Source organism: Danio aesculapii, chromosome 11 (genome assembly GCF_903798145.1).
Source record: "Danio aesculapii chromosome 11, fDanAes4.1, whole genome shotgun sequence".
Classification (NCBI taxonomy): Eukaryota; Metazoa; Chordata; class Actinopteri; order Cypriniformes; family Danionidae; genus Danio; species Danio aesculapii.
The window spans coordinates 38,044,312-38,059,661 of NC_079445.1; the positions used below are offsets into that span (position 1 = coordinate 38,044,312).

The 15,350-nt window shown below is 36.4% G+C and overlaps 1 protein-coding gene across 1 annotated transcript in view; it reads right to left on the bottom strand.

The window, feature by feature from the left end:
- The window catches only part of bsnb (bassoon (presynaptic cytomatrix protein) b), a 208,633-nt gene that overhangs the window by 19,478 nt on the left and 173,805 nt on the right, over positions 1–15,350 (bottom strand). The window contains exon 4 of the mRNA XM_056467786.1: positions 399–836. Within this exon, the coding sequence (XP_056323761.1) occupies positions 399–836 (438 nt within the window). The remainder of the gene's footprint in view (positions 1–398; positions 837–15,350) is intronic.

Below are 15,350 nucleotides of genomic sequence, written 5' to 3' on the forward strand. Positions count from 1 at the left end.
ACATTTTAAATTGATCAAGCACAACATACAAAACATGCAAATGGCTCACATTAGATAAGCATGCAAAACCTGGAGGGGATGAGGTTAAAAGTGAATTTAAATCCTCTTAATTATACTAGTTTAATCACATACAAATGGCATGCAAATATTATTATATACATTGTAATTCAAATAAGAATTCTGAAAATATTAGATATATTACATGGGGCTAGATTAGTGACCTGGCAGTATCAGCAAAAATGGTGACAAGTTCCAACAACAGTTAATTTTAAACTGGTTTTGAATACAGATGAAATTGGTGAATTTATTTGACACATAACATTCCCATCAAAGAATGTTGAAGTGATCTGTTATGAAGGACAAAGACAGTGGTGATGAGGACATGGAGGACCACTCACGTCATCTTGTTTAGATTTCTGTATGCCACTACTTTTCTTCTCATCTTTTTTATCCGATGTTCCCTTTTTAGAAGATGCTTTGATGTCCCCATCTTTTTCTGTTTTGGACATAACTTGTTTCTTGTTATTTCCTTGATCTTGTTTTTTTGTGTCAGTCTTAGTTGCAGGTAATTGATGAGAGGGGCCCTTGGATTGTGGTGCCCCTTGTTTTACTGGAGAGAAAGGAACACTTACTTGGGCTCCAGCTGGCTTTTGCTGCTGAGGGCCAGTTGGTCTCGGTGAAGCTTGCTGACTGGACCCTCGCTGCTGCTGCTGTTGATTGGCTGGGCCTGGTAATCGGGGAGATCCAATGGATGGTGGCACAGGAGGAGTAATATCCCCTAAGCTCCCTGACATTGCTCTCTGGGTTTGGCATGTCAAACACAGCCATTCTTTCTTCTGAAAATAGAAAGCAAACATGAAATAAGTATCTTAAAAGAATTGAGATATAAAGGGGAAAAAACTGAATACAACGTGAAAGTGTCAATAGTCAGATTACATGCAATTTATCACATCACTCATTCTCACTGACATTCTCTCTTCCTCTCTCTATCTTTGTCACACTACTATTGTAATTCAAAAGGGATTTGGTCAAGCTGAGCAAGTAAGTGTAATTGGGTTGTGGCCAAGACAGTGACCTTTTCTCAAAGGCCTTGCTGACTCTCTTTAAAGTCAATGTGTTTAACACACACAATTATGTACCTTCTGATAAGTCCAGTAAGACACCCAAGCTTAGAATGATGGCTGATTCCACTGAATAAAGGTGGCCCCTGTGCATTTATATTACAAATAATTTTTATGAAATAAATTGAGTAAATATAAGACAATTTAAAACATTTGGCTTTTTATTTCTAACATAATTCTCCCAAATATATTCTGTAAAAACTGACTTTGCATAACCTGACTTTATAAATCCCAGAGAGCGGTATCCAAAAGAATTTTAGAGAGTGATTGTACAGTATGAAGTTCAACTCAATTGCATTGATGGAGACTGTAGAAACTTACAGTAGAGAGCCAATAATACAATAAACCATCTACTGAATGTTATTAGGTTTACCAGCCATGAGCCTACAGATAATTTAAAAACATTTAGTGCTCTATTTTAACGATCTAGGTGCAAAGTCTAAAGTGCAGGGCACAAAAGCATCAAGTGTGTGTCCAAATCCATCTTTGCTATTTTTAGGATGGAAAAATATGCTTTGCGTCTCGGTGCATGGTCTAACAGGGTTGTACTTTTTCTCTTAATAAGTTATGGGTGTGTTTGGAGCATAATGTGCATTAAACCAAACAGAGTCTCATCTCCCATTCCCTTTAAGAGTCAGTTGCATCACGCCATGACGCATTTACTATTTACATGGCAGACTTTGTATGTGGAAAAACTGAACACTTCACTAGCGAGAAAACAGTAAAACAGACCATCTGCAGAGCATGGATAAAGAATGATCCTCCTCCATTCAGCTTCTTTACTTTCTCTTTACTTTACTTTTTACTCCTTTAATTTCGTGGAGTCCACTCCACTAAAGACATTCATTAGCCTACAAATTTTATTTTGTTTGTTAAGCGCAAAGAATTCTTTCAAAACTAATTTTCAGCAAATGAATAAATGAACAATAATAATGAAGTGTGGTCAAAAAATGGAGAAAAAATCCAAAACGCACGTCGTATTCTTATGCCCCATATGGTGATGCATAGGGCACTTAATGTCTACTGTCCTGAAGAACCATGATAATACCCCATATGCAAATACTGTATATTACAAAGTTCTTGGCTACATTTAATTAGTCTCATGAGTACAGGAATAAACTACAAAGGTTCTCCTAGTTCTATATATAAAACAGAATGCATTTCAGTTTGACGTCCTCTCTGTCTTTTCTCGATTTTATTGTCAGACTTTCACTTTGCCTGGCATAGGGCTCTGCAGGTATGCCAGTGTTGGATTGTTTGCTTTGTTTTGTTTTTGACTCTGGTTGATAAACAAGCATTTCACCCCACAGGATTCTGTTCAGTCTACACTGATGCTACTGCTCGTACATATTTGGTGCAGATACAGTATAAGCATGCATAAACTGCCACAACCTGCATCAGATATTGCTCACTAATGTAAACTAGCCTTAAAAAGTAGCCATCCTACAAAAATATTGTGGTTTGTCAAGGCTTTACTATGCACATAGCTGTTCTGACTGATTTTAAGCTAATATCGGACTTGTGCAGTTGTTAAGGTTTTGGGTGGTTGCTTATTAAAAAAAGACAAAGATCCCAATTCAATAATACTTTGGTCCCTATATGATGTCCTATTAGATATCTCTTGTAACTTGTAAATTCACATATGTTCCTAAATAATTCTCCAAAACCAAACTGGTGGGTAGAGAAACAAAGCGTTTTGTGCCAAGTAAACAGCACTGCTTAACAAAATTCTGACAAAATGTATGTGCATAGCTCTGCTTGACTGCTGGAGCGGGTCAGGATGAATTCTGGGGAGAGGCTGAAGAAAGGAAAGATTTCGCCATGCGAGACAGATGCCTTTTCTTTTTGATTCTACGTCCCCCCAGTGCTCCACACTGAAGCTAAATATAAACAGGTGCAGCGTTCACTCAATGCTTGTGCAACGCTCACAAAATGCTGTGCCATCTGTGCCTTTCTGCTTTTTATATGCTGCGCTGAAGCGAGATGGACGTTGTGTGAGTGTAGTCATTTGTGAGGTGTGCTTTTAGCATAATGAACGAAGCAGAGGTAATGCAGTGTGTGCTCATGAAGAAAGCCCAAGAAAAATTGCAACTGAATTCCCATTTTAAAGCAAATGATCTGTGCAAACTGCGACTTAGTCAGACTGGCCAAATTTAGAGGAATGGCAGATTTCTGCCACAGTAGCACAAAGTTCCATTCAATTCTAATTGGCTCCTCAGCTTGAATATGAGGTCTTTGGCTTTACAGGTCATGGTTTCCGCTACATTCATTCTTCCATGGTGGGGCGCCACACCAAAATTCATCTCTCTACGGCTACATTACAGCTTCTCATTCAAAACATTCAGTCATTGTTTTGTTTTTTTTATGTAGTGGGTTATAATAGCACCAAAACATATTAAGAGATAAGTAAATTATAACAGCGTGAACTTTCCGGATATTGTAGTAGTGCTGTGCATTATTTGTTTATCCCTTTAAGGTGACATGCTGACTGACTGACTGACAGGTGCGTGATGCGTGAGACCAGCAAACACGATGTACAGTAGCTTTCAGTTAAGATGAACACGTTTCCATAATTATACTCTATAGATAAAGGTCTATGGCTCTGCATACAATGACTATCTCGCTGGAGTTTATAGCCGTTTTATTTCAGGACGCATTAATGCCACTCCAAGTCTATTGGAGACATTCATAAATATTCCTAACAAATCTAATAAATGTTGGAGACATACTTGTTACATAACTGCAGTAAATCGCACTTCAGCAGTGTTTATTTGAGAGCGCACAAGAAAATCTGCACTGAAGTAGCGTATACTGTATGTGAAGGCATGCAAGAAGTTTTGTGCACAAACAGAGGAAATCGGCGCACAAGCAAAGGGATTCGCATGCTCGTATTACATAAATGCGATCTTGACTTGTAATACTGCGCTCAGGACATTTGTCATTGAAATAACACCACAGGTAGTTCGTAGATCTGTGTAAAAGGCCCAACAGAGTCTGCCACCACAGCTGGAAAAAATCGTAGCGGAAACACTGCAGGTTAAATAAAGAGGCCTCCCAAATTTTTAAATAACAATACTGTCATATTTTGTAAGCATTGGAAAGCATGAAAACCACAGACGCAATCTCTCTTGTTAAAGAGCCCCTATTATGGGTTTTTGAAAATGACCTTCCATGCAGTGTGTGACACAGCTCTAAGTAAATGAAAACATCCAGCTGAGGTTTAAATTTGAAAATGCACCTTGTTTAAAAATATAGATTTTTTAAATAAAAGATTTGACTCAGAGTCGTTTAAATGATTCGTCCAGATATTTTGCCTGTTCGTATTGACATTGACACGAAACAATACCAAATATGAACTGCTGGATCCAGTAAAACGTGAACGCGCCTTTCCCTTCAAACACTAGTGCAGTGCGAGGGCTCATGGGACTGACCATGACTAATGTATGGGACTTTGTCAGTAAATGTTACACATTTTGTATGGACCAGTTTCTTCTTCCTCCAGATCCTGTACGTGTTTCTCCTTCCCACACAACCTGAAGTGTGAATGGCTGCCTTGTTTTCTGTAGTTTGCAAAATATGTATAATTGTGTGTTGTAACTTGTAATCGCTCCGTGCGGCTTGTAATCACATATCTGTTATAGCTCAGTGCTTGTGGTGTATCTCTCAGGTTAATTATTTATGGGGCTATTTCACATATCACGTCCAAAATCACATTGAAAACATGACACATGCGTCCTTTACCGATTTAAATGCCTTTTGTGCTCATGATCACCTGCTGTTTGTCGTTGGTCACCATCAGCTGTTCCTCGCACGAGTGACGCGGTCAATTTTCAAAATAGTTCAACTTTTGCCACTGTGTGTATTAATACTACATGTGTGTCGTTGTTATTACTTGGGGTTAGGGTTAAGAGTAGAATAATATGCTGGTGTTTAACTGTATTGCTTTAACGCATTCCTGCATTGGGCTCACGCATATACTCTGTGCTCCGACTACTTAACCATGCTGGGCGTTTCTCTACGTCTTATGCTGAACGTAGTCCACCAATCACAACAGACTGGGTCATTGGACCAATCAACGCAGATTAGCCTCACACAAAGGGAAGAGGGGTTTGGGAACAAATGAATTGCTGAACAAATTATACGGGAGTCGCTGGAATAATTAGGTAAAAATCAATTATAAGACAATGAACGTGTTTTTTGACCTCGCATGCTTATCAGACTGTTGTTGGAGACCCCCAAAACCAAAATATGACCTTTTATAATGCAAAATAGGGGCTCTTTAATGGACATGGGATGATCTTTGATTTGCAATTCTAAAAATCTCAGTCCTTCAGTCAATCTCAAGTAATGACAGAAAAGACTTAAGTTACAGGGTTAAGATAACTCAAGTCCATGTAATTGAACAGTATATGCCGGTCCTAATCCTGCAGAATCTTTTCAAATGTAAGGCTATTGAAAAAAAAGGTCAGTCTGCATAGAAAGTATATGGTTTGAACATTTCAGCAATCTAACCATCCACATTGCCAGTTAACAACATTAAAACTCACACACAGTTACTAAACAAGTAGTAAATGATTGAAAATGCCTTGGACTTGATAGGATCCAAGGCCATGTGAGATGATTTGTAAAATAATATTCAAGACATCAAGATAACTGTGCTGCTGTGAACAACAAAAATGTTTGCTAGCATTATTTAGTTAATCCACAGGACACAAATTAGCTAATTGCATATCAGTGTTCCTCTCGGTGCATCTGATTTGAGCTCCCAGTTAATACATCTTTCGATATTTCCGTCAAACAGGTGCAGGCATGAAAATTGAAACTAAAATGCTGCAGGTGGGCCTGATTTTAAAGCGCTTTGGGTGAATGGCAATAAGTAAAATAAGTATGCAGGGCTGAAAAAGCCCTATATACATTCATTAATTCAAGGTGCTACAAGATGCAACCATAAGCAGGACAGAAAGCTCAAGTATGCCTAGTTTATTATTATTATTATTATTATTATTCATTCATTAATTCATTTTCTTTTCGGCTCAGTCTCTTTATTATTCTGGGGTCGCCACAGCGGAATGAACTGGCAACTTATCCAGCATAGCGGACGCCCTTCTAGCCACAACTCAACTTTGGGAAACACCCTTACACTCTTGCATTAACACACATACACTACAGTCGATTTAGCTTATTCAATTCATCTATAGCGCATGTCTTTGGACTGTGGGAGAAACCGGAGCACCCGAAGGAAACCCATGCCAACACAGGGAGCACATGCAAACTCCACACAGAAATATCAACTTGGTTTGTGTTTATAAGCATTTTGCACACCTTACATTGTAAGTAACAAGGACACCTCAAAATAAAGGCAAAATAATGTAATGGCATATTATCACCATTAATGATTGGTTTCTAAAAGTATCTTTCCTCTGGTTACAAAAAACAAGCCAAGCTACGATCCCTATTCACAAACCACTGCACACGGCCGAGCAAATCAAAACAGAGGTGGAGAAATGAAAACAAGAGAGATGTCAGAGTGTTAGCATATCACTTTATAGTCATTTAAACCCTGTAGTGAAGGTCAGAGAGAGGTGCGGAGCTCTTAAAAGATTGAGCTGAAGAGATTGTGGGTGTGAGGCCTTTGCAGTGCTTTACATAAAACTCTGCAGTTCAACACCCAATGGGAAAAACACACGGGCCACGTAACTAATCAATCCCACATCAAGCAGGCGGATCGAGAGAGAAAGAAGTATGAGTGTTTGTATGTTTAATGCGTGCAAGCAGGATTTATCACAATTAAGTAGGTTTATTAGAATTGATCGCATGGATTATGAAGCAAGGTTTTAAATTTGACTGCAGATTGATTCATATGAAGGAACTTATCAAGACTGACTACAAATACTAACAGCATTCGAATGAGAAAAAGCTTCACAGACGGTGTTGCAGCTTCTCGGCCATTTTCATATCAATAGCCAAGAAAAATTCACCCATTTTCTCTACCAACGTTTAAGGATTCAACGCTGTGAAGGATTTGCATGCAGGATTTTCAAAGAAAAAGCTGATGCATTTTTATGTAGCCATTAAGTATAGTCTACAGAACGACATGCATTTGCATTATTATAAGAATGGCATTATAAGTCAAGCGGTTTGAAATGAATGCTCTCTCTTTCCAACCTGCTGTTTCTCATTTTCCACATCCACATGCAATGCTAAATCGAGCACTAAAAGGCACAAACCGTAAAACAATGCATAGAGCCAAACAGGCAATAAAGAAAACAGTTGGAATAGCAAATATCTGCATGTCTGTCTAAACAGGGATTGATCTAAGAATAGCTACAGAAAGGAGATTTTAGGCTAAATACTGTACATTAATGCATTACATCATCTTACAAGGACTCAATAAGGAAAGCGATGTTTACTAGAAATGTACCACAATCATGTTGCACTGCTTGCTTCAACCTTAAATACCTCTTACACAATATTAAACCTTAAATAACTCTCTTGTACAATATTCACCTTTAATATGGCTCTTGCACAATATACTGCAAAACATTGTTCAGTCTCAGGTAAAAGTACTTGTATAGCCTTATCTTATAGTATATGTTAGTTATAGACAGTTTTTTTTATTATGTCCAGTGTTGTGTTTGTATTTATGATTAATCTATGTAGCACCGTTGTCCTGCGAGACATGACATTATGTTCCTCTGTATGTCCACACATGTAGCGGAATGACAATAAAGCTCGGCTTGACTTGAAACACCAAAATGAAAATTCGGGACTGAAACTGAAAATTCTGAATGTACCTGCTTGTAAACAGAAATCGAAAATGTTTTGTAATCATTTTTATTTATTTTATTAGACTTGATTTCATAACACTCTTTATATTTAGCTCAATAATTTTAATTATACTGATTTAAAAAAAAAACAAAAAAATACTAATTACATTTTATTAACATTAAAATTATATTTACAGTAAACAAGAAGTGTTATTTTATGCCATGACACCACTGTAGCACTATTGCAAGCAGAAGGAACAAGCATGCTATATAGAAATATTCCATTGGCATGTTGGGCTTTGCTTTTTGAGTAAGCATGTGCAGCTCACAGCCGATTTGAATGTTGTCACTCAATTGTACCTACTAGTAAGCTCAGAAGCCTAAAAGGTTATCATCCACCCACATGGTTAATCAGCTATAGATCAAATACGGCTTTGATACCTAAAAGTGAACCGTACTGTACCACTTTTTGGGTACCCTTTCGGAAGGGTACCTAGCACAATAAAAGGGTACCAAAAGGTGAAGCAAGATACGCAGCTGAACGCTACTGGTTTACAGAGATATGTCACTCGCTCGTGGACAAGTCAGAATGAAAACAAAAGAACCGCCATGTTTAAATGCACAGCCGAGACATTACACCGTAATAATAAATACATATAATAATGATACATGGTCGACTCGAGCTCAAAAAAACCTTGTCGTCATCTTGATGAACAGCCACAGAGCCAAGAAGAAGAGCAGAGTTTACCCTGTGCCCTGTATTTGTCTAAAGTGCGAGCGGTTTCGCTTTCTCGCTTGTGCTCACTGTGTCTATATTTGAAATTACAAACTTCTTAAGCTGATGATAATAATGTGCAAATGATTATTGAAGTTTTCCCAGTGATGTTTTGCAGCTGGAAGGGCATCCACTGCGTAAAACACATGATGGATAAGTTGTCGGTACATTCGCCTGTAGTGACCCCAGATTAATAGGGACTAAGCCGAAAAGAAAATGAATGAATGAAGTGCTTCTGACATCATGAAGTGCGAAAAAACAAAGGAGAACCCCGACCAAACAATAGCAACCTAAAACATGAACAAACTGCCATGTTTAACTATTATCATCGCCTTTTGCACTATTATGAACTCGGAATGACTTTCTAACAGAGGTTACATGTGTTGATGAACATTAAAGAGACAGATGTGGGCTATATGTTGCATGTTGTTTTTGAACCCAAATAAGGACTAAATGTATGCTGTGTGTAGTTTTTCTGTCATTGGTAACATATCAGAGACTGTAAGGGTCTGTATGTGTTCATATATGTTGCATTTATTTATTTAATATAATTGCAGACTTTAAAGTAGGCTATTTCGCACATCATTGATCTGCAGTTATAATCAAATTATGTTCATAGAAAGGTTAGTAATGAACACTTATACACAAGTATTTACTGTATGTGTATAAAGCATCTGTTTTGTGAGAAGGGCTTCTCATATGATATGTGAACGACCCGTACAGCTTTACTTTGAGTGAGATTTCCTCAAGTGAGAATGACATCGACTGAAACTTTCTTTTGTACACAATGCCATTGGTACCATTACCAAACGCAAGCCTGATAAAGGTAACCTGTACCGTATCATGCTGTACCACTCAGTGGAAACGGGCCAAAACTGTGATGCATCAGTGAATGAATGCAGTAAAAACATACAAGAGGTCACTTTAGCTGCTTAATGAAGAGCAATGTAATCATAATGGTGCATTTTAGTTGAAAACTGCTGACAGATGTTAATTACATTCCCAGGGATTCATTTTAATATTGAAATATTAAAATCTTAGTCATTTAACTTTTCAGGTCTGACTTTTTAAGTCAAAATGCTTTGATTTGTGCGTATGTTCCAGCCAAACAGAGCCATCTACAGTCTAGCAAATTGAATTAGCTCATCACTGTCAATATAAGATTTACATAAGACAATCTCTTACATAATCTCATGCTGTCTGCTTTGTGTATCAGAAATCAGGGCTGTGATCATAAGCAGAATCCACAGAAAGGCACCAGAGCATCTTAAAGAATTAAACAGATTGGATATAGCAGCAGAGATTTCTTTAGTACAGTACATCCAAATAAGATTATTTTTTTTCTAACATATTATTACATAAGAGGGATCCGATTAGACCGCAATGAAACATGCCAGGCCATTTAAAAATCAAGATCTATATCTTTCATTACTGTTGCTCCAAAGCTTGGGGATTTGAACAGTTGCGAGCATTAAACTCGTGTGCACAACTCATCCTGCACTGACATGAATGATACCTCAAATTAGTTGTCTTGTTGATGAGAGGTCTGCCATTATTTATACTGGAGTTATGCTTTTTTGGCAGGTCATAAAAGTGCAGAGAAATGTGAGCCATATCCAACACTAGAATCGTGTGTTCCTGAGGGTAATCACCTAGAAATCAATCCAGACACCCTAGCAACTGCATAGCAATATATCAAAAATCTCTCAAAACCTCACAGTAACCAGTACTCTAATTTGGCAAACAATGACATTTAATGTGACAAAATATTTACTGAGCTCAGCATATATACACCCATCACAAATCTCACATTTAAATATGGAAGCTTTACAACATTATAGATGTGCACATACATTAATATAGTCAGTACTTAAGCCAAATCTAACAAAATAATTTATGATAATGGTCCAAAAATTAGAAGTCTAAATTTATATGTTAGGGGAAAAGATTAAATAAAAATAAAAAAGAGCAAAAATCAAGAGAAACAAAAGCATATGGAAAATGTTGGTTTAACTATAGAAATATAAATAATTACATGAAATATATACAGCATACATAGAATCATTAGACATCAACTGCTCCAATGTGGCAGCAGAACACAATTTAGCATATCGAAAATTTTGTTGAAATTTTGCAATGTTGCAATTTTTTACATGAATTTAAATGTATTATCTTTCTATTCCTAAAGATGTTCGGCAACTAAAATATTATTTTATGCAAATGCACCAAAATACATGACCTATTATCACTGAGAAATGGATAAAATATGTTTTTCAAAATGGGGTGTACTCATTTAAGCTGAGCACTGCAGATTTAAAATAAATATTGTTTATTAAATGTTTGCTATTTATTGATTTTATTGTATTTTATTGCTTATTAAATGCTTGCTAAATATTGCTTATAAAATTGCTAGTTAAATGTTTAACTTTTTATTCAGCAAACAAACATAGCAATAAATAAATCACAATATCTCTCTCTCTCTCTCTCTCTAATATACACTTACAGTATACAGTTGAAGTCAGAATTATTAGCTCCCCTTTGAATTTATTTTTCTTTTTTAAATATTTCCCAAATGATGTTTAACAGAGCAAGGACATTTTCACAGTATGTCTGATAATTTCTTTCTTCTGGAAAAAAAGTGTTATTTGTTTTATTTCAGCTAGAATAAAAGCAGTTTTGAATTTTTTTAATCCATTTTAAGGTCAATATTATTAGCCCCTTTAAGCTAACTTTTTTTCGATACTCTACAGAACAAACCCTCGTTATACAATAACTTGCCTAATTACCCTAACCTGCCTAGTTAACCTAATTAATCTAGTTAAGTCTTTAAATGTCACTTTAAGCTGTATAGAAGTGTCTTGAAAAATATCTAGTCAAATATTATTTACTGTCATCATGGCAAAGATAAAATAAATCAGTTATTAGAGATGAGTTATTAAAACTATTTTTTAGAAATATGTTGAAAAAAAACTTATATAATATTATGTAATGTTTGAGCAGAAAAGCAGCATATTACAATGCTTTCTGAAAGATCTTGTGACATTAGAGGCAGAATGAATGATGTTTTGCATCACAGAAATAAGTTGCATAATAACATATAGTACTGTTCAAAGGTTTGTATGTATTTGATCTGAAACTCAACAAAAACAGTAAGATAGTAAAATCTCTAGAGAATAATTTTTAATTGCAATTCATTACCTGTGTTTGTCTCGACCCAATCATAACTATAGAACTACAGTTAAAGATAACTATTTTACATATTATTGTTGTCATGATACTGGATTTTCCAACTTTGATAAGATACCTTGGAAATATTGATATTTGATCTTATTTTCGATACCATGGAGAACAAATACAGCAGCATTAAAAGTATGCAACTGAAGTAAAAAAGGGAAAAAATAACTAAAACATACACTCCCTGGTCAGTTTATTAGATACACCTGTCCAACTGTCTGTTAACGCGGATGTTTAATCAGCCAATCACATGACAACAACTGCATTTAGGCATGTAGACATGGTCAAGACGATCTGCTGCAGTTCAAACCGAGCATTAGAATGAGGAAGAAAGGTGATTCAAGTGACTTTGAACATGACATTGTTGTTGGTGCCAGACGGGCTGGTCTGAATATTCCAGAAACCTGCTGCTCTACTGAGAATTTCACACACAACCATCTAGGGTATACAGAGAATACCCAGTGAATATATATGAAAATATCTAGTGAGCAGCAGTTTTGTGGATGCAAATGCCTTGTTGATGCCAGAGGTCAGAGGAGAATGGCCAGACTGGTTTGAGTTGATAGAAAGGCAACAGTAACTCAACCGAGGTCTGCAGAAGAGTATCTCTGAACGCACAACACGTCCATCTTTAAGGCGGATGGGCTACAGCAGCAGAAGACTACACTGGGTGCCACTCCTGTCAGCAAAGAACAGAGGAAACTGAGGCTACAATTCACACAGGCTCAGCAAAATTGGACAATAGAGGATAGGAAAAAAGTTGCCTGGTCTGATGAGTCTCGATTTCTGCTGCAACATTCGGATGGTAGGGTCAAAATTTGGTATCAACAACACGAAAACATGGATCCATCCTGCTTTGTATCAACGGTTTAGACTGGTGGTGTAATAGTGTGGGAGATATTCTTATGGCACACTTTGGGCCCTTTAGTACCAATTGAGCATCATGTCAATGCCACAGCCTACCTAAGTATTGCTGCTGACCATGTCCATCCCATTATGACTACAGTGTACCCATCTTCTGATGGCTACTTCCAGCAGGATACCACGCTATGTCAAAGCGCAAATCATCTCAGACTGGTTTCTTGAGCATGACAATGAGTTCACTGTACTCAAATGGCCTCCACAGTCACCAGTACGCAATCCAATTGAGCACCTTTGGGATGTGGTGGAACGAAGATTCGCATCATGGATGTGCAGCTGACAAATCTGCAGCAACTGCGTGATGCTATCATGTCAATATGGACCTTGTTATTTGGGAATATTTCCAGTACCTTGTTGAATCTATGCCATGAAGAATTAAGGCAGTTCTGAAGGCAAAAGGGGGTCCAACCCGGTACTAGTAAGGTGTACCTAACAAAGTGGCCAGGTATGTCAGTCCAAAAGCCAATAAATAACATAAAAAAAAACTAGTTAATGTAATCTCATCTTATTTTCTGATCAAAACAAAAGTGTTAAAATCCTAATATTATTATTAATTATCTTGCTACTGGCGAGAAGAAAAAGTGTGAAAGAGCAAAGCCAGTATCGATACTAACCAAAAGCAAGATTGAATTATTTTCAATATTTCACTCCAGAAATTTAGCAATATATCAATATTTTTGACAACACTATTACATATTGTCTGAAAAGTGGCTAATACATAGGAACTCATACCATGTCATTTATATAAAACATACAATTTTTAAAAGGAGGCGTGTCCCAAACCCCAGCCCTAACCCTACTCCTCACTGGGGTATAAGCAAATCATACTAAAATGTACAAATGAGATTGCACAAATTAATATGAATTAGCCAGATTGACATGATAATTCAGAAATGATTCTAATAAGCTGATGCGCTGCTCAAGAAAATGTATTGTTTTAATGACTCTTTGATGAATAGGAAGGTCAAAAGAGCATCGTTTATCGAGTTTAAGTCTGTTCTCGGTAAGTGCTTTACATGAATCAGGTTTGAAGACAGGAGTCCGTCAGAGCCCTGGCACTATTGAACTGTACTTTCATTAGGGAGGAATCAGAGCCGTCTCTCGGCAGGATTCAGGAAAGCAGAGGGTCAGCAGGATCGATCCACACTGTGAGCTGTGCTGAATCACCCTCTGACCAAACACCTGTCCTTCAGCCTGAGCTCTGCTTGCATGACAGAGCATGTGTGTGTGTTTGCATGGACATTCACTGGAGATCCATGTGATGTTACATCTGTGCGCGTGGCTCACCATGTGAACATTACATCTACTGCTATTGGCCGTCTGACATTTTGATGTCTAGCAACGTGTATGCAAAGTAGTGCTTGCATGATACTAGAGAAATATGCGATATTGTTTTTGAGTACTGTGATAACGATGTTTCTTACACGGTAAAACCCAACAGTCAACTTTATCAAATGAAATGAGTTTAGTTAACTCAAAATTTACTGAAAGTTAATTCTGCTCATTTGAAAAGAGTTTTGAACTCAGTGTTGAAGGTAATGAGTTAATTAAATACCTCATTACTTCAACTTACATGGAGTAAGTTCACAGTACTCATATAGATTAGTTTGACTCAAATGGTTTGTTGCAATCAGTTTCCTCAAACAGTTTGAGTTGCCTTAACTTATTGAGTTTTACATTAATCAGTTGGTTTGAGTTCTCGTCATTTATTGGGCTTTACTGTGCTCAAATTGCTTAATTTACTCAAATATATTAAGTTCACAGTACTCATTAGGATTAGTTTTTGATCTTCATTCTAGCCGAAATAAAACAAATAAGACTCTCCGGAAGAAAAAATAAAAATATTATCAGACATACTGTGAAAATTTCCTTGCTCCGATAAACATCATTTGGGAAATATAAAAACAAATATTCAAAGGGGGGCTAATAATTTTGACTTCAACTGTGTGTGTGTTTGTATATATATATATATATATATATATATATATATATATATATATATATATATATATACATACAAGCAGTGTATACTAGTACACACCTCACAAACCTCTCTTTTAAATTTATGTTTTTAATAGGAAGCTATACAATATTATATTTGTGCATATACATTAGATTAGTCAGTACTGTAGCCAAATCTTGAGCTTATCTAACAACATAACTTATGATAACGGTCCGAAATCTAGTACAGCCAAATTTATATGTTATAGAAAAATATTAAATACAAGTTTAACAAAGAAGAAAATAATCAACAGAAGCAAAAAAAAAAAAAAAGGAAAATTTTAGTTATAATATGTTTGGTGACTAAAATATTATTTGAATAAATATATCTGTTTAATAAATCTGTTTTGTTTAAATGCACTAAAATTCATTGCCTATATTCACTGAGAAATGGATAAAAATATCCGTTTTCAACTTGGGGTGTACTCAATTATGCTGCGCTCTGTGTGTGTGTATATGTGTGTATATATATATATATATATATTTTTTTTTTATATTTATTTATTTATTTATTTATATTGAGCCAAAATT